Source organism: Prosopis cineraria, unplaced genomic scaffold (genome assembly GCF_029017545.1).
Source record: "Prosopis cineraria cultivar Desert tree isolate PC_DT_omini unplaced genomic scaffold, ASM2901754v1 PC7, whole genome shotgun sequence".
NCBI lineage: Eukaryota > Viridiplantae > Streptophyta > Magnoliopsida > Fabales > Fabaceae > Prosopis > Prosopis cineraria.
Window position 1 is genome coordinate 39,072,957 of NW_026555338.1, and position 27,185 is coordinate 39,100,141.

General features: G+C 36.9%; 1 protein-coding gene across 5 annotated transcripts in view; it reads right to left on the bottom strand.

The window, feature by feature from the left end:
* Positions 1-27,185, bottom strand: part of LOC129315988 (eIF-2-alpha kinase GCN2) — an 83,486-nt gene that overhangs the window by 28,626 nt on the left and 27,675 nt on the right. For all 5 annotated transcript variants that reach the window (XR_008594643.1, XM_054960199.1, XM_054960198.1 and 2 more), the window contains exons 12-19: positions 22,532-22,586; positions 22,091-22,260; positions 15,582-15,766; positions 14,388-14,536; positions 13,974-14,223; positions 12,623-12,905; positions 12,410-12,503; positions 10,779-10,859 (exon numbers count right to left, since the gene is read on the bottom strand). Coding sequence is in view for 4 of the 5 variants with exons in the window: in XM_054960199.1 (XP_054816174.1) it covers positions 10,779-10,859; positions 12,410-12,503; positions 12,623-12,905; positions 13,974-14,223; positions 14,388-14,536; positions 15,582-15,766; positions 22,091-22,260; positions 22,532-22,586 (1,267 nt within the window). In the remaining variant the exon portion in view is untranslated. The remainder of the gene's footprint in view (positions 1-10,778; positions 10,860-12,409; positions 12,504-12,622; positions 12,906-13,973; positions 14,224-14,387; positions 14,537-15,581; positions 15,767-22,090; positions 22,261-22,531; positions 22,587-27,185) is intronic.

Consider the following 27,185-nt stretch of genomic DNA (forward strand, 5'->3'; position numbering starts at 1 on the left):
TGTTATCTGTGCACAAATTGACCAAGGATAAACACTGTCATGCTGATTTCTATCCCAACTATTATATGTTTCAGGAAATGCCAACGGGCACAATGATTGACAGTGCTAGAGAATTTGATGGTCTTTATTACCTTGATGCATCCTCTAAAGAGTATGGTAGTGTTTGCAATAAAGTTTCCTTTCCTAGGAATAGTAGTATTTTGTTATGGCACCAACGTCTTGGTCATCCCAATTTTCAGTATTTGAGTCAAATGTTCCCTTCTCTTAATTCTAATAAAAATATTTCCAAGTTTTATTGTGATGTTTGTGAACTTGCAAAGCACCATAGAACCACTTTTTCTCGCTAATATTTACCAACCTTCCTAACTGTTCACTACTATTCACAGTGACCTTTGGGGATCTAGCCGAACTACCAACAGGACACATAAAAAATGGTTTATAACATTTATCGATGATCACACCCGTGTTTGCTAGACCTTTCTCCTTAAAGACAAAACTGATGTTGTCCCTGTATTCATCAACTTCTACAAAATGATTCAAACCCAGTTTCACTCCTCCATTAAAATCCTACATACCGATAATGGTACTGAGTTCATCAATAACTCTTCAGGCAATTTCTTACAGCACCATGGAATTGTTCCTAAAAGCACTCGTGCTTATAGCCCCAACAGAATGGCATAGCTGAAAGAAAAAATCGGCACATTTTAGAGGTTGCTAGAGCTGTTCTTCTTACCTATAAACAACAACAACAACAACAAGCCTTTATCCCACTAGGTGGGGTCGGCTACATGGATTGCAAGACACCATTGTGCTCTATCATTTATCAAGCTTTTAGGAATATTATTAATTAACAGATCGCGTTCAATAACTTTCTTCTTCTTACCTATAATGTACCCAAATTTTATTTGGGTGATGCCATCTTTACTGCCACCCATCTCATTAATCGAATGCCTAGCCGAATCCTATCTTTTAAAACCCCACTTGAAGTTCTTCACATCACCCATCTTATTCCTCACCTTGAAAACAACCTTCCACTGTGAGTTTTTGGGTGCACTGTCTTTGTTCACATTTATCACAATAGTAAACTTGACCCCCGTGCAGTTAAATGCATTTTTCTTGGATATTCTGCTTCCCAAAAAGGGTACAAGTGCTATGATCCTCTTACACAAAAATTCTTTTTTAGTTGTGATGTCACCTTCTATGAAGATGAATCTTTTTATCCGAAGTCTCCAACTCAGGGAGAGAGTGTGAGTGACTTGGAGCCTTCCTTAGAATCCTCTTTCCAACCTGAATTAGAATTACCCCATGAGTATGAATCTCCATTAAAACTTCCTTTTGAAGTTTGAGTCAACAATTGAACCTAAACTAGATAATGTACCTAACACCGAAGGGAATCCTAATAAGGGGAAGAGAACAAACAATAAGGGGGAGAGAGCAAACACTGATAAATTCTATGATCGGCTCTATGTTCGAAGGAAAACATCAAGGAACCAGACCCAAGTTCTCGAAGCTGACCATGATTCTAAACCAATGGCAAATCCTGAATCTCAAGAAGATATTACTGACTGTGATCTGCCAGGAGGAGTAGAAGAAGATTTGGATCTTCCCATTGCACTTCGGAAGAAACCCAGATGCTGCACTAAACACCCAATAGACAAGTTTGTCTCTTATAAAGCTCTCTCACCACGATTTCAAGCCTTCACAACCAATTTGGATAGCATTATAATCCCAACTTGCATTGAAGAAGCACTACAGTCCCTAGATTGGAAAAATGCTATTATGGAAGAGATGAATGCTCTCACGCTAAATGGTACATGGGAAGAGGCTGAGATACCACAAGGAAAGAAAGCCGTAGGTTGCAAATGGGTATTCACAGTGAAGTACAAAGCAGATGGTACTGTTGAAAAGTTTAAGGCCCGTCTTGTGGCAGAAGGTTTTTCCCAAATCTATGGAACTGATTATAAAGAGACATTTACACCAGTTTCTAAGCTCAACACAGTAAGAATTCTTATGTCCCTAGTTGTAAACCTTGATTGGCCATTGTATCAGTTAAATGTAAAGAATGCATTCCTAAATGGAGACTTAAAGGAAGAAGTGTACATGATGCCACCACCTGGATTCCCTGCCCAGAAAAGGAACCTAGTCTGTAAATTAAGAAAATCCTTATATGGATTAAAGCAGTCACCTCATGCATGGTTCGAAAGGTTCACACAGGTTCTAAGAAAGGAAGGGTTCACTCAAGGGGAGAGTGATCATACATTGTTCTTCAAGCACAGGAAAGAAAGAAAACCATTCTGAGCATATATGTGGATGATATCATCCTCACAGGGGATGACCATGAAGAGATGGAAAAAATTAAAAAGGCATTAGCCAAATCCTTCCAAGTCAAAGACTTAGGGGAAATGAAATATTTTTTGGGAATGGAAGTAGTGCGATCTAAAAAAGGGATTTATATATCCCAAAGAAAATACATTCTCGACCTGCTAAAAGAGATGGGAATGTTAGGGTGCAAGCCTAGTACCACACCCATTGAAGTAACATCAAAAAAGAAGATAAAAAAAGATGATAGAGAAGAAGAAGAAGAAGGAGAAGATGAAGAGGTAGAAGAAAATGAAGGGAAAGATGTTGACAAAGGAAGATACCAAAGACTAGTTGGGAAACTTGTCTATCTTTCCCATACTAGACCAGATATTGCATTTGCATTAAGTGTGGCAAGCCAACATTCTCATATTACTAAAGAGAAACATCTAAAGGCAGTTTACAAGATTATACAATACTTGAAGGGCACACATGTAAAAGGAATATTATATCAAAAGACAGAGAAGAAAAATGTAGAAATATTTACAGATGCAAACTGGGCAGGCGCCCATAATGAAAGAAGATCAACATCAGGATATTGCACGTATATGCGGGGAAATCTAGTAACATGGAGGAGTAAGAAGCAAAACGTTGTTGCAAGGAGTAGTGTGGAAGCTGAATTTCGAGCAGTAACTCATGGTATACGTGAAGAGATATGGGTAAAACGGGTATTACAAGAACTGAGGATTGAGTTAGAACTTTCAATGAAGCTGTACACTGATAGCAAAGCTGCTATAGACATCTCACATAACCTGATTCATCATAACAGAACCAAGCATGTTGAGGTTGATAGACACTTTATCAAAGAAAAGATTGAAAGAGGTCTTGTGTCGCTCATACATGCGTCGTCACGGAATCAAATCGCAAATATCTTTACCAAAGGCTTGAACAAGGAGATGTTGGAGAAGTTTGTGGGCAAGTTGGAAATGATTGACATATGTCGTCTAACTTGAGGGGGAGTGTGGAAATCCCATTAATTGTGTAAATAGTAAATAGGCTTGATTTGTTATCCCTTCTCTTTCGCCTTCGACCATTGGAATTAAAGCTGATTATTCCTTCCCTTATCGTAGGCTAAAATCAGGGATTAGACTAGCCAAGCACTGTGTATATATTGTAAAATGTCTGTTCATGTTTGTATATACGAATTGAAGCATTTCAGTCGACTCTCTCTCACACTTTCTTCTTCATGGACTGCATCAAGGATTTAATGGTAGCTTGATTTTTTGACAGAGTTAGGCTACCTTGTAAACAGACTTGACTACTTTTTTTGCCAATCTTCATTGTTAAAAAGCTCCAATTCATGTTTACATCGCCTAAAGATTTCAACCACTCCATACCCAAGATTGCATCAATCCTATTCAAGGGAAAAGGGTAGAAAGTTTGAACTATATCAAGGCCTTGTACCTTCAAATGAAGACCCTTGCAATATTGCCTTCTCTTCAAGGTATACCCATCACCAATTGTAATTGTTTACTCGGGAATCTTGTCCATCGGTATCTCCAACTTGCCATGCAAATTTTCTGACAAAATTATGGGTTCCCCCACTGTAAGGAGGATCACAATTTCTTCCTCTCCAATTTTTCCTTTCATCTTCATCATATAACTATCTCCGAAACCAGCAATGGAATTTAAGGACAATTCCATGTGTGTAGCGTCTTCTTTAGTCCTGTGACCCCTTCTTCTTCCTTACCCCTTTTAGAATCCATTTCTAACAACAATACCTGCAAATGCTTGTTCTTGCAAACATGATTGGGACCAAACTTGTCTACACATTTAAAGCAAAGGCCCAGTTCTCATCTGCAACTAATCATAGCATCTAACAGCTTGCGAGATTGTCTGCCTCTTTGCACGGAGGCAGTACCCACCATGTTGCTTGAAGATTGTGAGTCCCCTGTACGTGATTCTGTCCCTTTTACTGCGTCTAAAGATGGGGTGCTCGTGTTCGCTGAGTTCATGGTCTTGTAATGCTCAGGCATGTGTGTGACTCTAGAAAAAAATGGTTGCGCTGAGTTGGGTTTAGGTCCAATTTGGGCCCGTTGAAATCGAGTCACCTGATAACCCTTCTCTTCAAGAAGTCAGTTCCTTTCCTCAATATAGATGGCTGCCTTGATTATCTCTCACAGAGACGATGCATTCATGATTTTTAGCTCTGCTTTGACTTTCACCTTCAACCCTGTGTGGAATGCGCCGATAAGACACTCTTCTGAAGCCTTTCTCAAGGGTGCAGAGAGTCTCTCAAATTCTTCAACATATTCGATCACCGATCGCCCTTGCCTTGCTGAGAATAGCAGCTCATATTCTCCCCCTCGTTGAGTAGAATGAAATCAGCACAATGATACTCTCTCGAACTCAGTTTAGCTTCGGGGAGGTGCTTGAGTCTCTAGCCATTGGTACCAATTTAAAGCCTTCCCTTCAAGGCATACCACAATGGCCTCTAACTTCTCGAGCTCGGTGACCGTGTTGACTTGAAAATATCTCTCTACACGAAAGAGCTACCCTAATGGGTCCTCTCCGGCAAAGACAGGTAGCTCTAATTTTTTGTACCTTCCTCCATCTTTCTCTCCATGTAGATAACTTCTAGTTGCATCTCCACAGTCACTAGCATCTTGTTTTGGTGCAAGAGTTTCTGCCATCTTCCTCTATATCTGATCTAAAGCCTCATTCGTCATTTTTAGCACCTCTTTGATAGAGTTTATATCTCTAGTTAGCCCACCTACTATCTCCTTCAGTTCTTGAACATTTGGGTCCACATAATGTACGTGCTCATTCATTTTTGCGCTGCCTGGGTAGCCCCTATAACCTCATTGCTCTAATACCAAATGATGGGTACCTAAGTGGGATTTGGAATCCTACCCCAAAAGCTAGCTATTGAAGTAGGAAAACCAACCCATTTATATACCCTATTGAGTATCTCATACTACTCAATGTAGGACTTGGTATCCCATACTACTAAGTCTCCATCAATTAGCCTCCTATGAAAAGCGGATGTCCTGACGGTTGCACTCCACATTACTTAACTCGGTCTCCTTCATTGATTAATTTTCATTGATTCATCCTAGGTTGTGAGTTATTAGCAAAAGATATACTTTATGGTTCTCTCTCTAAAGGGTTTTAATTTGGTCTTAGGCTTGTGTTCAAGTGTGTGCATCTATCCACTTGTGTCTTGTGTCGCCATCTCATTCACATTCCTTTACTAATTCTTTCACCTAAGTCTAATTAAATACTTCATGTCTTAGTCCAATTAAATAAATGTTACACGCTTGATGAATTAATTATTTGATTTAATTGTAACATAGGTGAAATTAATGGGAGATAATGAAGACATAATCTAAAGCTACTCTAAGAAGCAATTCAAAGGCAAAGTGGTGTAATGTATGAAGAGTTATAGAGGTGTAAGTGGAATGGTGCATTACATTAGATCAAAGTAGAGCATTGGAATTGTCACTATTTCCCTCCAAACTTGGAGTTAGTTTTGGCCAAACAGTGATTTGTTGGAAGACCATAACTACTTGCTAATTTTCCATCATTTTCCTCTAGTTTCTAGCTAGCCAACTTGTGTAACACACTTTTCATTCACTTTCCACTCTCATTTTCTCTCATTCATAGATTTTCTCTCACTTTCTATCTTGTTCTTCCACTTTCTCTTCCAAACTTTCTACCATATCTCTCTCATGTTTTAATCAAATCACATAAAACCACTTCCATTCTCTTCTTCCCATCCAATCAGTCCTATCCCTTATAGTTTTACAAGGATTTGAGGCTTTGATCACTCATTGGAAATGAAGACATGGTGTGGGCTAGTGGGATTTACCATAGAAGCATTGAAGATGAAGATTAGAGGCTGGATTCAACATGAGATCCTAGAGGAAGGATGGGGGGAAGATGAAACCAATGGCTACATTCGGCTAAAATTATTCTAATTCCTAGCTTTTTTATTTTACTTGATGTTTTGATCCTTATTCTAGGGTTGATTCATTATTGGCTTGTAATTCTAGTTAGAATTCATCTAGTACAATGAGAATTCTTGGTTTGGTTTATTCTTCCTTGATGAACATGTGCTATATACTTGTGTATCAATGTTATGAATGTATAATTTTGTGTCTTGATCATTGATATTGTCTTGCTTTGTCTCCATAGTCTTGTGGGTTGATCTTAGACTTAACTAGAAAAGGTCTTACATAGTCTTATGACCTAATCTAATTCACTTAGCCACGGCTCACTTAAGGAAGGTTAACTAATCATTGGTCAATTCTAAAACTAAACTTGAGAAATGAACTAAGGACATTAGTTGATAACTTAGGGAATTGAGCTAGCTAGGTTGATTAATCTAGGATAGTTGTCATAGAGAGATCTAATTTGGCCAAGAGGGAGAAAAACACAAGAAATGCCATAATCAATATTAGGTAGGGATTCTTCCAATAAACTAAACTCTAGGGTTTCATCTTTATTCATAAGGAAACACATTCACTTTTATAGCTTAGGTTTTTACTTGTAGTTTTGATAGCCTAGTTAAACAAATCACTCATCACATTTGGTAACTCGTAACACTAGAATAGCTCACTAAACAACTCGATCAAGCTCTTAGGGAAATAACCTAGGTTACACTCTATCTACATTAAAGTCTGTCTAATATTTGATTTTGGAGCGAAGTGACATTGCCTTTCAAGTGTCACATGAGCCTCTTGTAGTAGCTTGGAGTGAAGAGAGGAGCATGGTGGAATGACCAAGCACCCACGAAATCTAATTTCTGCTCAATTAGACTGTAAACGGGCCGAGAATTAGGATTTTCTTTTAAAGAAGCAACCGTAGGAGTTGTAAAAGAGTCAGCTATTAAGGCCTCCTATAATTCTAAGAAATCTAAAGGCACAGCTCTAGATAGTGTATCAGCCCTAATATTCTCCTTACTAGCCTTATACATAATGGTAAAATCAAATGGAAGGAGCTTAAGGATGAGACGCCATTGAGTATTTTTTAAAGTTCTTTGCTGCCACAAATTTTTCAAGCTGCTATGGTCAGTTCTTACTATAAAATGCCTTCCCAACAAATAATGATGCCATTTTTGGGTGCCAATACTAGAGCCAGTAGTTGCCAATCATAAGTAGACTGGAACTATTAGAGAAAGATAGCCCCTTGCTATAAAAAGCAATAGGGTGGTCATGCTGTACGAGAATAGCCCGACCCCTTCCATCAAAGAATCACACACTACAACAAACTCAGCTGTGAAGTTAAGAAGTTTTAAAATAGGGGCAGTGATAAGATAAAGCTTATACTTCTCAAAAGCTCTTTAAGCTTTAGGGGACTAGCAAAAAGCATTGTTCTTAGTCAATTCAGTAAAAGGACGAGCAATAATACCATAATTCTTGACAACCTTCGATACTAACTAATGAGCCCTAGAAAGCCATAGAGCTTAGTCACATTTGTAGGTATGGGCCATTCACTTACTGTGTTGAGCTTTTCAAAGTCTGTTTCCACTCCCTATGCTAAAACTTTATGCCCAACAAGGACACACGAGTCTACCCAAGTTGACACTTTTTGAAGTTAGCATAATACAATTATTGCTGCAAAGTAGTAAACACCAATCGGAGGTGATCTTCATACTGTTTTGGAGTGGGATTGTAACCTAGGATGTCATTAAAGAATGGAAAAGATCATTCATGGTTGCTTGAAAAGTCGGCTAGTGCATTTGTCAGTTCAAATGGTATTACAACAAATTCATAGTGTCTATTATGAGTTCGAAATGCTGTTTTCTGAATATCAGTGGGTAATGCTCGTATCTAGTGATACCAAGAATCGAGATCGATTTTAAAAAAATAAATGGCCCTATGTAACTCATCCAGAAGCTCATCTATGTTGGGAATTAGGTATTTGTTTGGGATCTTGATATGGTTCAAGGCCTTATAGTCCATACAAAACCTCTAAAGTCATCCTTTTTCTTCACTAATAAAACTAGATTGGCGAAAAGGCTTGAGCTAGGCTGTATGAAGCCTTTTTGCAACAATTCATCCACCTGCCCTTTGTAAGTTAGGAGGTTGAGCCCTTTGTAGAAGATGAATGGCATGATAGTAATCTCTAAAAGGTGGCAGAATGGTTGGTTTGGCAAATAAACCATCAAATTCAAACATGAGCTTGTCCACATCCGATGATTTGATACTAGGAGACCTTAATTTGAGCTCAAAAGAGAACATGGAATCCAAACTTGCTTTCTAGTTTAAGGTTTGGGGTACTCCTTTAAGTTTATACCACTTGCTATCAACTTACTCATTTCAATTAGCTTGTATGGTATTCAAGGAAGCTTACCATTTGATTCCCAATACCACATTTGTTCCTGCAAGTAAAAAAGGGTAGAAACCTTGTTTCATGGTCAAACCAGGTAGCTTCACATCTACTTCTTTGCACACATGATTCCCTTGAACCACATTGCCATCCCCAATTTGCTTGCTGAAGGTGGGAATAGAGTAGGTAAGCAAATTCAACTCTTCCACCAATAAGTTAGAGATGAAGTTGGGGGTTGACCCACTATCCACAAGAAGCAATACATCATGATTAAGCACCTTACCACTTAGTTTCATAGTTGATGTAGTGGCATTGCCCACAATAACATTAAATGAGATCTCTGCATTTTTCATAATCTCATCTTCAGCCTCTGTAATAGCATAGAGAGTTTCAAAGATGGGTTGCCCATACTTGTCAATCTCTAAGTGACAAAGATGAGAATTTGATGTGATGCCCAGGCTGGAGAACCTCCCTGTAATGGAAATACAACCCCTTATCCTGTTGGCATTACTATTTGGAGTCCAAGAGAAAAGGGCATGGTGTCATGGTGCTCCCTGGTAGTAGACTTGAATAAGACACAAGCAAACTCTTGAACGCTTTTGATGCAAACACTATGGCTGGTCCTTGTGGATCACATGTGAAGATGTTAGGGCCTTTGAATGAACCGATTTTGGGCTTGAGAAGGGTTGGGTTTGGGCCTATGATGTAGTTGAGCCTTCTTATCAAATTCTAGGGGTAAGCTAGCAGCTTTGTAAACAGTGCGAGGTTTCTTTGAGGCCACTGAGAAAAATTCCCAGAAGACAGTGCTCTGGCTAGTTGTGAACTTGTGCGATGCGTTTGGCAAACTCTTAACGATACTCTTGCATTGTTTTGGTCTGTCTGATGGTTACAAGATGCTCATTCGGATTTTGATATTCTAGAAGATCATAATGCTCTTGTAGCATTCTGACTAAGTCATCCCAATAGAGCAAGGCACACTATGAATTTATCCGTGAAAATAAATCCAAAGCATCTCCTTCTAAATACATGGAAATCCTTGGATGTCTGATAATACTGGGAATATTTCTCAGTGTTAGGAATCCAACCATATGGGTCACCCCCATTGAATTTTGAGAATTCAATTTTGGTGTGTGGTGAACTAGGGTCTCTTCTATAGTCCGACTCATCCTCACTGTCTTCGTCCCAGTGTGAGCATCTGTGACAGCCTCTCAATGGTCTTTTGCCTTTCTTAGTAGATACCTCAAGTGCCTCAACCTTCTCTTTCAGTAGGTTGAGTTTTTGAAGTTTGGATGCAATAATGGCCAAGGGTTTTGCAAATGGGTTTTCATTAGGATCATCATGTGGGGGATTGTTGGAGGAGTTAGCAGTGGGGTTAGTAGTTTTGTTTCCGGAGCAAGTGGCCACCATATTGATCGAATGGTGCCCTAATACTGAATTGATAAGCACTTAGAAAGCAGGAAGTTTAGAGGAAACAATCTACTGAGTTAATCAGGCAAGAATCTCACTTTAAAGAACTCAATAGCCAAATAGGAGAATCTCCAACAGAAAATAAGGTTTATTTCTTAATGATATACTGCTGTTACAGAAGCTAGGATATTTATAATCAGAAATTACAACTGAATAAATCAAATAATACAGAATAATAGCCTAAAAATCAGAAAATAACTTATTAGTACGTTGGTACCTCACTAACAAAGTTGAGGTCCTATTATTCAGCAACTAACAGCAAAACAGAACAGCAATTAATTTAAATAACAGAAAATAATTAATTTAAATCAGATAAATCCCACATAATCTGCATGACAGCATCAGTTTCTGTTATCTCTCTCCTCTTTCTGCGTTGATTAAGTGATTAGTGGTCTGTTATGCTGACTTAGACCCTTATCAGAAACGAAGTTAATACCAAAAGGACTTGAACTTAGACTAAATATTTCTAGAATGCCTCACGTCCTTAAGCATCATATAAAGTCCAAAAAGGTTATTCCAATAATAAAATAGAGTTGCAGTAGTTATATCTGGTTTTCATTTTTCTCATAGGGAAAAAAAACGACAAGGAAGTAACATTGGCTATCCTGAGCAGTTCAAAAGTGATCATGGAAAAAACCACAGGGAAACTCATAAGGAAAAAAAGAAATTAACATGCATACCTGAAGGTACCGGTTTGGTGATGACCGTCCAACTGCTCTTCTGTAGACACATGATATCTCATATCGTTTGAAAGAAGATTTCTACACTCACATTAGATTTATCATTCAGATTCCAACCTTCATGCTTACAGAAAATAAGATGCTGAAATCGAGCTATGATAATATTAAAACAACACAAACAATTGAGACCATCTTAGTGAAGGAGCAGTAAGGCTCGAATCACACATAAATCTTAACTTAATTCAAAACTTCAAGGTGATCAAGCTCCAAGATTTCTAACGAGAACATAAAAAGGAAAATAATTTAACATTAATTTTATGGAATTCAAAAGTCTGCCTCCTATATGCATTGCAAGTCACTTAGAAATGATCATTATGTGCGAGAATTGTTCGTTCTATGTTTTGTGCCTTAGGTTACTGCCGTGTTGTTTTGTTATTCTATGTTTGGGCCATGTGTCAACTTAGGATAATGTTTTCATTCATGTCAGATGGCAGAGGAACCATTTTGTAATGGACATAGTCTGTACATAGGAGTCTGTCTTCTCAGCTAGTCAGTTTATTAGGTTTCTTTGCTTGGTTTTGTATTCGGACTTGGAACATTTCAGCGAAATAGATAATTGTGCTCTAGCCTTTGCATTAGATCAATTCATCTTTTCTCTACCATGTCACCGCTCTCTGTCCATCTCTATATATTCACTGAGCAAAAATAAAATCGAAGTACATGTTACGATAAATTACGGCAATACAACTTGGATTATGATACTAAGCAATCCCTCGCTCTCTCTCTCTTATAATATCACAGCAGGTATGGGATTCTATTACCTCAATATTCTAGATATCTAAATATACTAAAGAAAATAATAACAAGAAAAATATGATATGGGGCTAACTCAAATGGCAAGGGTGGGTGAGATGTGACTAGAGATCAAGGGTTTAACCCTCCTGAAATAACCCAAAAAAAAAAAAAAAGATGATGATGAAATACATCAAAATGATAATGGAATAATTATTAATATTTACCACAGGTCATTTTCCTTGTGTCTAGTGCAGTTTTCTTATAGAACAATTTTCTTGCCTTTTTTTGCAATTTTTGTTTAGCCAGGTAGGTGAAGATGTGATTGGTTACTAACGAGTTACATTTAGCTTTCAACAAAAATTTTATGGCATTTTCAAATTAGTTCTTTCCTTTAACATTGAATATTTTTCACAAGCGAATTTCACCAGTAATAAATCAATTCGCTTGTTTTCTGAGGAAGTAGTTCAATTAAATTATTACCAACACAAGAGCAAAGACACAGCACATAAATGTAAGACGTGGTTTTTTATTTCCATATTGGATATATTAGGGTCACAACCAGGTCATGCCATACTACCTAGTATAAAAAAATTTATCTGGAGTATATAAAAGCATTGACAAATCCATACAACACACATAACTGGTCTTATTTCCATAAATTTAATATCACAAAACGTCCAAAAACTCCTACGTCCAATGGTATGCCAATTACAACCTCAATCATTATATATGCAACTGAACCATTTTTCAGCAATGCAACTTGAAGATAGTAAGGACTCATATGGTTGGAAAAAATAAAAGCAGAAGAGAAAATATCAAGCTAACATCACTTGTACCTGGTTAGATACAATCCAGTTTACAAAAGGCAAACGCAGCTCATAACAAAGATCAAGCATGTCTCCTCCATTAGTCAAAAGTTTGACTGCATTTCTGGTAATTATTATTTTAAAATAAACAAAAAGAACCATCAGGCAGCTCTCGCACAAACGTAGTCAAGTCCAAAAGAAATTTTCAAACATGGGAGAAAATAATTTTACTTAGAAGTTGACCTATTATAGTCTGGAAAATCATCCAATAACCGCATTGTTAATATTTCCAGGTGCTTTGCACAATGCTGCCTAAATACTTCCCTTGTGACATCCATAACATAATCACGAACCTCAGTTTCTAAATCCGTGTATTGAATGGACGAATTATTATCTCCAACTGACCCCAATCTACCAGCCCCACGGAGGTTTTCTCTTGCTCTTAATATCTCTTTATCAAAGATAGCATTCACAATTTTATCATATATCCTCGTGTCCTCAGATGTCCGCATTGTCTGTAAAATATCTGAAATAGAGAGAGAACAATTACCATAGTTAATGTAAGGAATAGAAAAATTAACTTTAAAGAGGGATTTCAAAGTCTTTGGTGTCAGTATTAATAAAAATACAGAAGAACACTTATATAAAACAAATTTTCTCCATTATTAACTCTTACTGTCCGATTTTTGATCTTCTTATTGATCTTATTAGTATATGATGTGTAAAAATAAATAACTAATGAAGTTAGCTCTTAGTTGCTACTGTTAATTAGTTAGGGAGTTAGGTCGTTACCATTAGGATAAATGACTTGGGAACCTATATAAGGGGTCTCCTAGTTGTAACCAGATGCTATGTTTTGAGAATATTCAGCAACATCAGAAAATATCTTCCCTCTCGGTTTCCTCTCTTTATCCTCTCTTCCCTCTTCTTTCTCATGCTATTTCTCTTCCTCGGTATCTTTCTCTGTTTCTCCTCTTATTTGCTCTCTATCTTTCCTATATGAGTTATTAACAGTATAATCTTAGGTATTTGTTGCTTTGGCACTTGGCCTTCCGTCATAATCCTAATAAAGGCTGTATTATTCATCAAAGGAAAACAATACTCATCAAGAAGAAAAATATGTTCTTTGATTTCTTTGAAAGCTACTTGCCCGTTCAAACTGCACCAGAGCCAGTGAACTCACTATATGAGCAAGACATTCTTTTTGAAATATAGTCAATCATAATAATTATAAACGAGCTCAGATATAGCATATTCAGAAGTACTGCTGGGCACTTGTAACTAAGATACACATGAGAATAATATATTTTTAGCAACACAATTTTTAACTACGGATTAAAATAAAAAAAAAAAAAAACTGCAAATAAATTTGATTGTAAGCACATAGGTGCTTGAGGTCTAGCTAAGATTAGAATATCTACCACAAGAAAATTTCAAACTAACTTGTATGTTCAAAGTTCATGCTCGGTACAATGTCAAAGGAAACTTTTTTTAATGATGCATGATGCTCAATTCTTTTCTTTCAAGGAACAATGCATGCCTAAATAGGTTCGATAAAGTGGCAGCATTCACAGAAAACGTCCTAAACACTTGCCATCTAATAACTCAGACTCCATTTGTGGAGGAAATACATGCTGTAGGAGTTCTGAGGCAGAAGGACGATCACTTGGACTTGGAGACATTAGGTGACGGAGCAAGGCTTCCTGTTCTGGAAACTCAACAACCCACTGAGAAGGTAGTTCTCCTTTCTGCTTCAGATCAGATAATATAATATGTCTCTCCATTGCTGTTGCAAACGGGTGCCAAAGTTCAAAGAAAACCACCCCCAAGCTGTACATATCAGCCTGTAACTCAAGCAAACCAAAGAAATGAACAAGCATGAACCAACAATGACAAGAAGAAGCCTAATCTCACTAAGTGAGGTCATCTATATGGATTACATAATGCCATTGTTCTAGAACAGACATGGAGCAAGTAGTTAAAAATTACAGGGTGCAAAGGCCCAAACCTTTTCATCAATCTTAGGCCATCCTTGGTCAATTTCAGGAGCTGTATAGAAATAGGTACCAACTTGTCCAGTGCCATCGATGGAAACTCCATTTGTATCAGCTGGATATCCAAGATCTTGATCCAACTGCTCCAACTTCAAAAACTTGGCTGACAATGAAAAATATTAGAGAAATTGACATTACATCCACAGAAAGCTGCTAATCCACAGGAAACAGCAACCTTATGAATATGATTATATTTTGTGATTGAGCTAGCTGTACTATATTATTCTACATGATGTACATAACTTAACAGCACATTATTCTTCGTGTAAACCACAATGCCTGCCCACGTGCATGCACCCACAAAAGCAAGCAAGTGCATACACTCACCCCCCACACACACACCAAGAGAGAGAGGGAGATGGACAAACTGACAGATGGAGGTAAGGACAGGCGCATTTAAGGGCCCCATGTGCATTCTGATAACATAGTAAATCCTTCTCTTTCTCTAGTTTCAGGTTCTTGAATTCAAATTTGAAGACCATGCTAAGAGATATTTACACTACAGCAACTATGAATACACAGAGATAGAGGAGCACTTCAGGAAAACATGCATATATTTGAGGGCATCCCAAACAATTTCTCTCATCAACTGGAATTCTCAAGCATTAAAACAGTGATAACAACGGAAAGACAAAAATCACAAAGTGGATAATTCTAATGCAATAATGTTTGTAATAATAATTCTTAATTCTCTTTCTTTTGGGAGTAAAGGGTGAGACTAGAAAGAGCAAACAGAGGATAATATATGCTGCCATCACATATGAGAAAAATAAATGGAAAAAATGTAAAAATAAATTAGAATGAAGAACAACTAATTTTTCCAATAAGTTTGAATGTCCATAAATGAATACCCCAACAAAACTCATTTCCCAAACAAGGAAGCCTTAAACACACCTTTGATGCTCTGTGTATCTTCTTAAGAAAACAAAATCCTCTATTTGTTATCACTGGACTACTAGGCATCTCAAATCATCTTAATATTCACCAACAAAAGCATTTTTACAAACAGAATGCATCTATCAATTAACTCTACGCATGCAAACCAAAATACAAAATTATGCATTGCTAGGGAAAGCTAGAAGAAGTAACTTCAGGTGTCATACTAAAGAGAATACAAATTATATCAGTTGATGCAATATGGTTCTTACCTAGACCAAAATCACCAATTTTGATATCGTTGCGAGCATCAAAAAATATGTTACTTGGAGTCAAATCCCGATGAATTATTCCCTGTCCATGTATGTGTGTCAAGCCTTCAACTATTTGACGAAACAAATGCCATGCCAGTTCTTTGTCAAAATGAGTATATGACTCAAATTTCTGGCGGAGGGTCCTTTAAACACCAACAAAGCCCACCCATAAAGAAAAAGAAACATGGAAATAAAATATGGTGAATAGAACATAATGGACAATTGTGTGTGTCATCATGATATATAGAAAATTAGGGAAGCTGGAGAAAGAAGAGAAAATAGAGGAGAGAAGGAAAAGGAAAGAGGAAGAGATAGGTGATGAGGGAGAAGAGAGAAACAGAGGATAGAGAGATATTGAACAATATTTCTAATTCAAATTAAGCATAGCCTCTAACTCACTTGGGATCCCTTATACAGGCTCCTACATCCCTTTATTCTATGGGAACCTAACTAATTAACCCCTAACCAACTAAACCACTTATTCTTTATTTATTTATCCTTTGCATATCAATGCTCTCCCCTAAAAAAACCCTTGTCCTTAAGGGTTAAAGATAGGAAAGTCTGGAAACGCTCTGAAAATAAAACTGAGACATTTGTCAGAATATTTAGTATTGATTGTAAATATTGAATAGTCTTTATTAGGTTTTATTAAACATTATTAGTAATTATTTCTCTCTTGTGTATATATAATCAGCTTGTACTCAGTATTCATATGAAATGAGAAATATTTCTCTCTCAAATTCCACATGTTATCAGAGCATTAGGCTCACAATAAAATTTAAGGTTCATTTTCTGGGATGCATCACAAAGGACTTCCTGTACAGCACCCGAGGACATTCATGTAGACCTTAGTGCAACTCATTTGGACTCTCACTGTCAGCCCTAGGGAGATCGAGAGGTTCTAACCAGCCAAACACTAGAAAATGACGCCTAACAATGCTGGGTGTGAGCTACAAGCTCCGCCCTAACGTTTTGCACGAGTGACGATCAAATGGCACATGGAGCTGTGTGTTCGCTAGAGACTAGTAGAAGTTGGGTTTTTTGATGATGATACAACATCTCTAGTTAAGAACACTCTTGGAAGTTATTGAACGCGATCTCTTAATTAATAATATTCCTAAAAGCTTGATAAATGATAGAGCACAATGGCATCTTGCAATCCATGTAGCCGACCCCACTTTGTGGGATAAAGGCTTGTTATTGTTGTTGTTGTTGTTGTTTATACAACATCTCTAGTTAGATCCTATTCACTCCGGCATCTAGGAACCCTCCTTTTACATCTTCTTAGTCCCATGTACTCATTTCTATACTGTGTGTGCTGATTTTTTATATCTCAGGGATTGTGGCTTCTGTACCCATTTTATCGTGAGAATGCATTCCTCTTTGCAATAATAGGAGTGCTCTTGTGGGCTCTCTCAAATATAAGATATACCATGTCTTGGCCTATACATATAGCAACAGTGGCAAAACGGGGGACCTTCCTTCAAGCTCTAACAACTTCAAGAAATAAAATAGCTTGGATTATAGACTTTGGAGCCTCTGACCATATGACTAACTGTCATAAGTTATTTACTACTTACACCCCATGTGCTGAGAATGTTAAGGTAAAGATTGCAGATGGCTCCTTAGCACTGGTAGCGAGAAACGGGAGTATTCAAATCTCAGAATCTATAGTGTTAGAATCTGTACTCTATGTGCCTAGGCTTGATTGCAATTTACTTTCGATGAGTCAACTGACCAAGCAATCAAATTGTTTTGCTCAATTCCTCCCCTCTCATTATGTGTTTTAAGATCTGTCATCTAGAACGACAATTGGAAATGCTAAGGAGTATAAGGAGCTCTACTATTTTGAAGTCTCCACTAGATTGGGTAACTTAACAGTTGTCGGTAACACTACATCTACTTCTAAAGTTAGTGATTTTATGTTGTGGCATAAGAGGATAGGTCATCCTAATTTTCATTACCTTCAACAATTGTTCTCGATTCTATGTCCAAATGTGAATATCAATGACCCTTATTATGAAGTGTGTGAGCTGGACAAACACCATAGAAAATCCTTTCCCAAAGCCAAATACACCCCCACTAAACCATTCACAATGACTTTTGAGGACCATCTCGTACCCCTAATTGTATGAAAGCAACATGGTTCATTTCCTTTATTGATGACCACACTCGTATTTGTTGGGTTTATCTGTTATGAAATAAGTCTAAAGCTGCATTCATATTCATGACTTTCTTCAACATGATTAAAACCTAGTTTAATACCACCATCCAAGTCCGACATACTAACAATGGCACCGAATACTTTAACCAATCTTTAAGTACTTTCCTTCAGATGCTCAGTATTGTCCATACCAATTCTTGTGCCCATGCGCCTAAACTGGAGAAAGGAAAAATCATCATATACTTGATGCTGCTAGAGCACTCATGTTTATTTGTAATGTGCCTAAATTTTATTGGGAGGCTGCTATTTTGACCGTGACCTACCTCATCAATTGTATGCCAAGTCGAATCTTATCCTTTAAAACCCCTCTCAACCAATTACAACGTATTTTCTCCATATCTCATATTGAAACCACTCTTCCATTTCATATGTTTAGTTGCACAGCTTTTGTCCATAACCACCAAAGCACCAAACTTGAACCTGGAGCCATAAAATGCATATTCATTGGCTATTCTCCTACTCAGAAAGGATACAAATGATTTCACCCTATCACAAAACACACATTTGTTAGCCTTGATGTCACTTTTCATAAGGCTACTATATTCTATCCCAATTCTTCAATTCAGGGGGAGAGCACAGGTGAATTCCAGACTTCAGAACAAGAATGTAACAAAGAACTAGTGCTTCTTAAGCCAAAGTTTGCACCATCTGAACCTGAGCCATTACCTTCATCTATCCTTCCAACATCTCTTGTAACACCATCCAATAGAGAGGTTTGTTTCATACAATGTACTCTCTCCTCAATATCGGCTTTTGTTATGAATCTTGATAAAGTACAGGTACCAAAGACTATACAGGAAGCTCTAAGCATCCCTGAATGGCGAAGTCCTGTCATGGAGGAAACAAGGACTTTAGAAAAATAAATGAGACATGGGAACTTGTCCAGCTATCAAAAGGAAAGAGAACAGTGAGTTGTAAGTAGGTGTTCGCCCCAAAATACAAGGTAGATGGAGCTCTTGACAAGTTGAAAGCATGCTTGATTGCAAGGGAGTTTACCCCGACATATGGCTCAGACTATGAAGAAACATTTGCTGGAAAACTTTGAGGGGGAAGAAAACTTAGAAAAGGAGTATGAAGAAGAAAAGGAAGAAGCTATTGACAAGGAGAGATATCAAAAACTTGTTGGAAAACTAATATATCTTTCTCATACAAGGCCAAATATAGCATTTGCTGTCAGTGTAGAAAGTCAATATATGAGTTGCCCAATGAAAAGTCATATGTAAGCAGTCTACAAGATTTTGAGATATCTAAAAAGTACTCCTGGTAAAGGGCCGTTCTTCGGAAAACATAAGTAAAGATCTATAGAAGTTTACTTTGATGCAAGTTAGGGTGGAACTTACCAATATCAAAGGTTAACCTCTAGCTATTGTTCATTTGTGTGGGGTAATCCAGTCATATGGAGAAGCCAGAAGCAAAGAGTTGTTTCAAAAAGTAGTGCCGAATCTGAGTTGAAAGGTTTAGCTCAAGGAATAACAAAGGAGTTGTGGCTGGTACGAGTCTTGAATGAAATATAGGTTGAAGCAAGTTCACCATTTAAGCTCTACTATGATAATAAAGCCGCCATAAGTATGGCTTTAAATTCAGTACAACATGACAGGTCAAAACATATGGAGATAGACCGACACTTCACTAGAGAAAAGGTGGAAGAAGGAATTATATGTTTGACATATTTGCCTACAAAGTTACAAGCAACTGATGTTTTGACTAAAGGGTTGCTTGGCCCTACATTTGAGAATTGTATAAACAAGTTAGACATGATTAGCATCTATAATCTAACTTATGGGGGAGTGTGAGAATATTTGATATTTATTGTAAATATTGAATAGTCTTTATTAGGTTTTATTAGACATTATTAGTAATTATTTCTCCCTTGTGTATATATAGTCAGCTTAGTATTCATATGAAATGAGAAATATTTTTCTCTCAAATTCCACAACATCCAATTTGCTTCTTCATTAGGCAAGTCTCTCTATTGAACCAATATTTTTATGATGATCCTACCTTTCTTCCTTCCAATCTTCTTATGGAATATTTTCTCTACCCTCCTTATCATCTTGTATGATCCAACATGATTGACCCAATTTCAAAGTTCTTTAGGCCTATTAAAGGAAACTGACATTGCTTGTGCTTTTGAAAATGCCAACTATATGGAAATTGTGGCTTTGACTTTTTAACCAGAAAATTACCCAAGCACGTGAACCCAAACAAAAACCCATGTTTGCAATACTTTCAATGAAAGAAGAAACAAATATTCTGGGCTCTGTGCTTTGCTTCATCTTCTGGATTCAACATTTTCAAAATTTTTGCACCAAAAGTTGGCTCTTTATTTGGAGAGAAGAACTTCCTGTACTAAGCTCAACAACACAGACACACTAGATGGTTTTAGTCATTTTTGACTTGAATGGCAAGGACCCACTACTAAAGACTCTATGTTTGTTCAATATCCAGCTGTTTGAAGGGTGTGAAGACACCTAAGAATCTCCAATAGAGCCAACGAAGCTATTTTCTATGACGAGTTTGCTTCTACCACCTTCTAAAGATTTATCTCTTGTAACCGGCCAAGGCTATGTGCTTCTTGTAAAGTAATTGACATCATTGATCTCACAGTTAAATTGACAGCATATTCTTCTTGGAAATGAGCTTTAATGGCTTCTACATAATATTCCCAAGAAAGCTTTTTGCCCCATTTCAATTGCTCGAAAGATTGATGCCAGTAAAATGCCTCCGTGTCTAAGTGAATACTCACCATAGTGACCTTCCACAAACTTGGTGTTTCATTCAAATGGAAATATGCTCACACTTCAAAAGCCACCCAAGAATGTCATCTCATTAGTATCTTGGAAATCCTATTTTTTTGAATCAAGTGAGAAGTTGATAATCACGTTGCTTTAATATGGGTAGATAATTGCCACCTTTGTCATTTGAAGATGACCTTCTACCAATTGCAGGATTGATCAAAATGTCTAACAAGTTGAGCCATTTGGGTAATGAGGGCTTGGTGTTGACTCTCTAAGGTACTAAGTGTTGCATAATGCGAAACTATCATCTTCTTCAACATAGCTTGTGAACATTTGTTTGGCATACAAATGTGAGGAAAGACCGGCTCTCATACAACTAACATATAGAAAAGCAAGGAAAAGGGAGAAAGAAGGGAAAACACACGAGAGAAAGAGAAGGAAAGAGGAAGAGATAGGAGATGAGAGAGAAGAGAGAAATAAAGGAGCAAGAAATACTAAACAATATTTCTTATTCAACTTAAGCATAGTCCTAACTCACACTCAGGAGTCTTAGAGGAGCAAGAAGCAAGATGTAGTATCTAGATCTAGTGCTAAAGCTGAGTTTAGAGCTATGGCACTTGGAATTTGTGAGTTGTTGTGGGTAAAGATAATTTTATCAGATTTGTGAATCAAATGGGAAGGTCCAATGGCACTCCATTATGACAACAAGTCAGCTATCAACATTGTTCATAATCCTGTACAACACAACATGATAAGACCAAGCATGTTGAAATTGATCGACACTTTATCAAAGAGAAGTTGGAAAGTGGTCTAATCTATACCTCATATATGCCTTCTAGTAATCAATTGGCAGATATACTCATAGAGGGATTATCAAGGGAACATTTTCATAAGTTAGCATCCAAGCTAGAAATGAATGACATCTACTCTCCAGCTTGAGGGGGAGTGTTAAAATGTGTAGTTAAATTGTGTAAATTTATTTTTATTCCTTTAGTAGATGGATATTAGTTGGTGCTTAGAGGTTAAGATAGCATTTATTACTCTATGTTGATATACTCTTATAAATATCCCAGCATGCTCTTGTAAATATTGAGAGAAATAATGAAGAGTATTTTTTTCACCAAATTTCTCATAAACAAATGAAAGGGGGACTTCTCCATTGATTCATATGGACTATTAAGATATTTTTATTTCTTTTAGTTTTTGTTGATGCAAAATATATTAACACTTAAGGGCATTATTGTATTTTTATCTTAGCTCTAAGGGCATCTCTGTAAAATTGTGTTTGCCTCGTGTCTATAAATAGAGGTCTCCTAATTTGTAAACAATTAGAACATTCATTCAGAAGCAGAATGTTTCTCTCAGCCTTCATTCAACAATATCTATTTGGAAAAAAAAAAAACTGTAAATGACAAACAATATGATAATTCGACAAGGCCATGCAGTTAAGAATGAGCGTACAAATATATCTGCATTGTAAGAATAGAAGTCATTGAAAGTCTTACCTTGGACAGTACTCCATTTGAATGTAAAGGAAAGTTGATTCAAGCTGACTCTCATGTCTAAAAGCCTCTAGGGACCTTGCAGCTTTAAAGCTGAAGGCGGAGCTCAATGGAGTCCTTGAACCCCTAGTAGCTTCGGTGTACGAATCAGCAACACCAGTTTCAAACCATGCCTGGAAGTTATACAATTATTATAACAGATAAAGGAAGTTATATTTGCACATACACATTGGCTCTTCCAGAAATTATATGCCCCTCTCAAGATATTAGCAAAAGCTGCATCTAAGACATACAAGGTACCCATCCAAAACAACAGGGTAGAATACATGGGGAGATAAAAGAAACAAAGAAAATCAGAGCATATTAGGAATGATTATTAATGTATATTACTCAAAAGAGCCACCATAATTAACAAATTGAAGGATAAAATCAGAAATTTGATACCTGATAATATCGAACAACATGCTGATGTTGCAGACGGGAAAGAGTTGCTACTTCCCTGATCATCTCCCCACAATGAACAACAAAGTAAGAAATGGTAATGGAGAAAAACATGTGGGGAATTGACAATTAAAGAAAAGGAACACAACTGACAATAGTCAAACAGAGGCATTAATTTCTTTTGCACAACCTCACAAAGGTAAAGAAGAAGTGATATCTGAGAAAAATATCAAGGGTAATGTGCAACATCATAACAACAGACGATAAACAATAAAAAGGCACCAGGCTAAATAACTGTAATATCTGAATCTGCATCTCAGTAACAGCCAAGTATACTTCCTGAGGATGAATTGACTGTTTTCTCTTAACAACTGACTATGTTCTGTTCAGGTTGAACAAGTTGCTAATCATAAGCTTTATTTTCTTTAGGGTTCAGAAAGCCTCAAACATCAAGAAGATCTTCTACTTTTGGGATTTTGTCATTGGCCTCCATGAAGATCTACGGTCATGGAATTGACACCTATCTTGACCCAAAACCTAGAAAATATCAAGTCTATGGACCAATGTATTACCTATTGCTCTCAAAAGTCAGTTCCTTCCAACATGGAACTTTCATTCCAATATGAAGAATTGTGGAATTTGAAATTTCAAAGTTCCTTCACAACTCTGAATTTCACATTTACTTCCTGTATGGAAAAGGCTAGGACATCAACTTAAGTAACACGAGACCCATAATTATGAGATCTCAAATCCCTTGTTACCTAATAACAGCAATTAAATTGCATGGAATCACAGATATTCTAAAAATATAAAAGGTCTATGATTTAATAAGGGAAAATGAGCCAAGATAGAAATGTTTACAAAAGCTATTTCGACAAGTTTAACAGAGCATAGAGTATCCCCCATTGTGCATTTGTATGGAAGAATGATGTAATATAGTGATGAGTAGGAAGAGATGGAAGACAGAGAAACAGAAGAAGGAAGACTTTGAGTAGGAGGGATAAAATAGAGAGGTAAACGCTCAAAATATTATTCCATTTCATAGACAGAAAGTCAATAACTAGTCCTAGTGCTTATCTATAAGATTTAAAGGGCAATTTGACCTTAAACTATAAGTCTAAAAGTATTTGAGACCCTAAACTCATTTTTGGTGCAATGTTTTCCTTCAACTTTTAAAAATAGAGCAATGTCACTCCTATCATTAACAAAAGTCAACTTTAACTATTAGTTCACCAAAAAATAAAAAAAAAATGTCAAAAAAATTATAGAAAATGAATGACCCAAAATTACAAATAAGGACCGCAAAAATTACAAAAAATGACCAATAAAATTTTCTTGTCCTTTTCTGTAATTTTAGAGGTCAATTAATGGTCAAAGTTAACATTTGTTAATGGTAGTGACAAGATTGCACCATTTTCAAAAGTTAAAGAGAAACATTGCATTGAAAATGAATTTAGGATCTTAGATGGTCCTGGATCTATAGGCCCTGTTTGGTACAAAGGAATGAGGGAGTAGGACTGGCATTGGCACTAAATAATCCTAAGTTTTTAGGTTTGGTATGAGGGAATAAGGATTTTAATCCCAAGCCCAAATCCATCTAGGTGGGATTACCCAATACCACATACCCCCTAATACTGGAAAATCAATCCCGGGATTGATTATTTTTTGACAAAAATACCCTCTATCATTCCCGTCTTTGTCGTCTCTCCCTCTGTCCTCCACCCTCGCCTTTCACGTCTCTGCCACTGCCCTCTGCCAGCCTCCTCCATCGGGCTTCCCACAACCACACCCAGGCACAATAGCGATGCCGGAACTAGGAAGATGAATAAGAAAGGAAACACAAGGGAAGTTTAATTGAGCAGATCTAGAGATATGGAGTCGTGAGCCTAAATCTTTCACCTAGATCTGGACTACCTGTTAACCACCATCGACAATGCAGAGACTCGAGTGAAGGACAACTGTAGCAGTGTCGAGCCCAAAAGCATGGGTGTGAGAGAGAGACTATGGGCGTGAGGAACGAAGCTATGAAGGGGGAAGATGAGGAAGATGGAGCAAACGCAAGTTGAAGCCACAAAGGAGGAAGATGATGGTAGTTGGGTCTTTGAGCTAGTTTTTGTTGCTTATTATTATTTTTGAATCTCACGTACTAAACATGAATTTAAATCCTTATTTTCAGTTCCAATCCCATTACCAATTCCATTCTCAATCCTACAAAATTCAATACTTTGTACTAAACAGGGCCATAGTTTATGAGCAAATTTGTCATTCAACCTTATATATAAAGCCCTATTCTCATAATCCTATTTAAACTATACTACGGTAATCCTAAAAGATAGGATAATTTTTATTCAAATAAAGATAAATATAATCTTAAAACAAATTAAATCCTAAACTTTAAATTAAAAATTAAAAAAGGGATAAATCTTAGTCAATCCCAATCCAACTAAAATTCTAATAATTCTTAATAAATATCATATCCTAGATTTTCAAATTTCCATCAGGCAATTTAGTCACTTGGAGAAGTAAGAAACATAATGGGGAGGCAAGGAGTAGCACAACGAGCTGTGAGACCCAGGGAATATGTGAAGGTCTTTGATTATAAAGGATACTGGTTTTACAACAAGTTCAAATTCATCTCCCTAATAGGTTTTATTTTGACAATTAAGTAGCTATTAATATTTCTCTTAATTTGGTGCAGCATAAGAAAACTAATCATTAAAGGTGGAGACTAATGGAACCCTCTACTCTATTAAGCTTAAAAAGAAGCAAAACTAGAAAATACACTGTAAATGTAACTAACAATTACTATTGCTGAATAATAGAGTGGGATTACAATCAAAATAAAGACTGAAACTACACTCAGATGGCAATTATAGAGCATGAAACAAAGTAAACTACACCTTTGGAGCAGCAACACGAACACTGGTCTCTCACAAATACAAACTGAAGTAGAAAGATAAAATGATAAAGAAAAGATGATCTTCTCTACCCCTAATTTGGCATTCGAGAGGCTAAAACTCTTCTCACATGCCCACAATTCTCCAACAGTCCTCTCCATCCCTTATCACAGAAGTACATATTTAAAGAGTCAAAAAGTAGTCATTACCCCTACTGACACTACCCATATCCTAGGCTACACCTAACCTGACTTTTCTTTTATCATTTGAATCTTACAATTATAAACCTTCAAATAAACATCTTGACCACTGGTCTTAGTCTTCTCTAAATCACCTCCCTTCCTAGATTGTCTACTGTAAGCCTTAGGAAATGACAGGAAAATCTTTTGGGAATCACCAGCTCTATCAAAGACATTTTATCAAAGAGAAGGACAAGGCAGGAACTATTTGCATGACCTATGTTCTTGCAAGAAACCATAAAGCAAACATCTTTACTGCAAAGAAGTAATGGTCCAACCTAGTGACTTCAAAGTCCATCATACCCTCTATGTCTCACACTCTCACTTCTAAAGGCCTTCGTTGACACAACAATAGAACCTAGACATCCTCTTAAGATTGGCCAGCTCAACCTGAGCACCAAATTTCTGAGAGGATACTGCAAAGAAGGATGATAAAAAAGAGAAGTACACAAATGACAGAAGTAATGGTCCAATATAAGGATTTTCCTGATGAAGAAGCAACAAGGGACCAACTTTATGATTTGCAATCAATGTCCTAGAATTTTGCTCCTCTGACATTTGCCACCATTGACAATTTTTTTCCTTTTTAAAGGCAGGGTATGGCAGGAAGTATTGTTGGCTTGACAAGGATGCATTAGGGATAACAAATGGTAGTCAGTTCCATTATTTCTCTCATTCTTGTTTACAGTACAGAAGGTTAGTTAAGAGTATAACTAACTAACCAATATCAACTTTACACAAGACTTACGACAGTTTATGGCATTGCATTTCCTCTAGTTTCTTCTTCTCATGCTTCCCCTTCTATCACATGCTATTGTACTCGCATAAACTTTCAGTGTCAAAATTAAAAATTACAGTCTGCATGGATGTGCGGACATACACGTAAAGATAAAATTCAAAATGAGCACATACGTGAAAAAGTGAGGGTGGCACCTATTGAGGAAAAAATGGTAGAAAATCGGTTGAGATGGTTTGGGCATGTACAAAGAAGACCAAAGGGAGGCACCAGTGAGAAGAGTGGAACATATAACTTTGAGTCCGATTAAGAGAGGTAGAGGAAGGCCTAAGAGAACACACTTGGAAGTTGTTGAACGTGATCTCTTAATTAATAATATTTCTAAAAGCTTAATAAATGATAGAGCACAATGGCGTCTTGCAATCCATGTAGCCGACCCCACCTAGTGGGATAAAGGCTTGTTGTTGTTGTTGTTGTTGTTGTACAGTCTGCATGAGATACTTGAAAAGGCATAGATAAATGTTTCAATTCTTAAGCATAAATGGAAACAATTCTCTTTGGCAAGTCTGTCCAACATCAAATAATATGACTATAAGGACTATTGTAGTTGAATTTCCAAACAATAAGAAATATACTTCGAAAAAATTTTATCCACAATTTTTTCCCAATACTTTTGAACATAATGTGGAATATTTGGGAAAAAAATCCTCATTTTTCTAAAAAGCAAGTTAACTGAAATATGTACACAAAGGGAAAAGACATAGAATAAAGCCTAATAAATTATA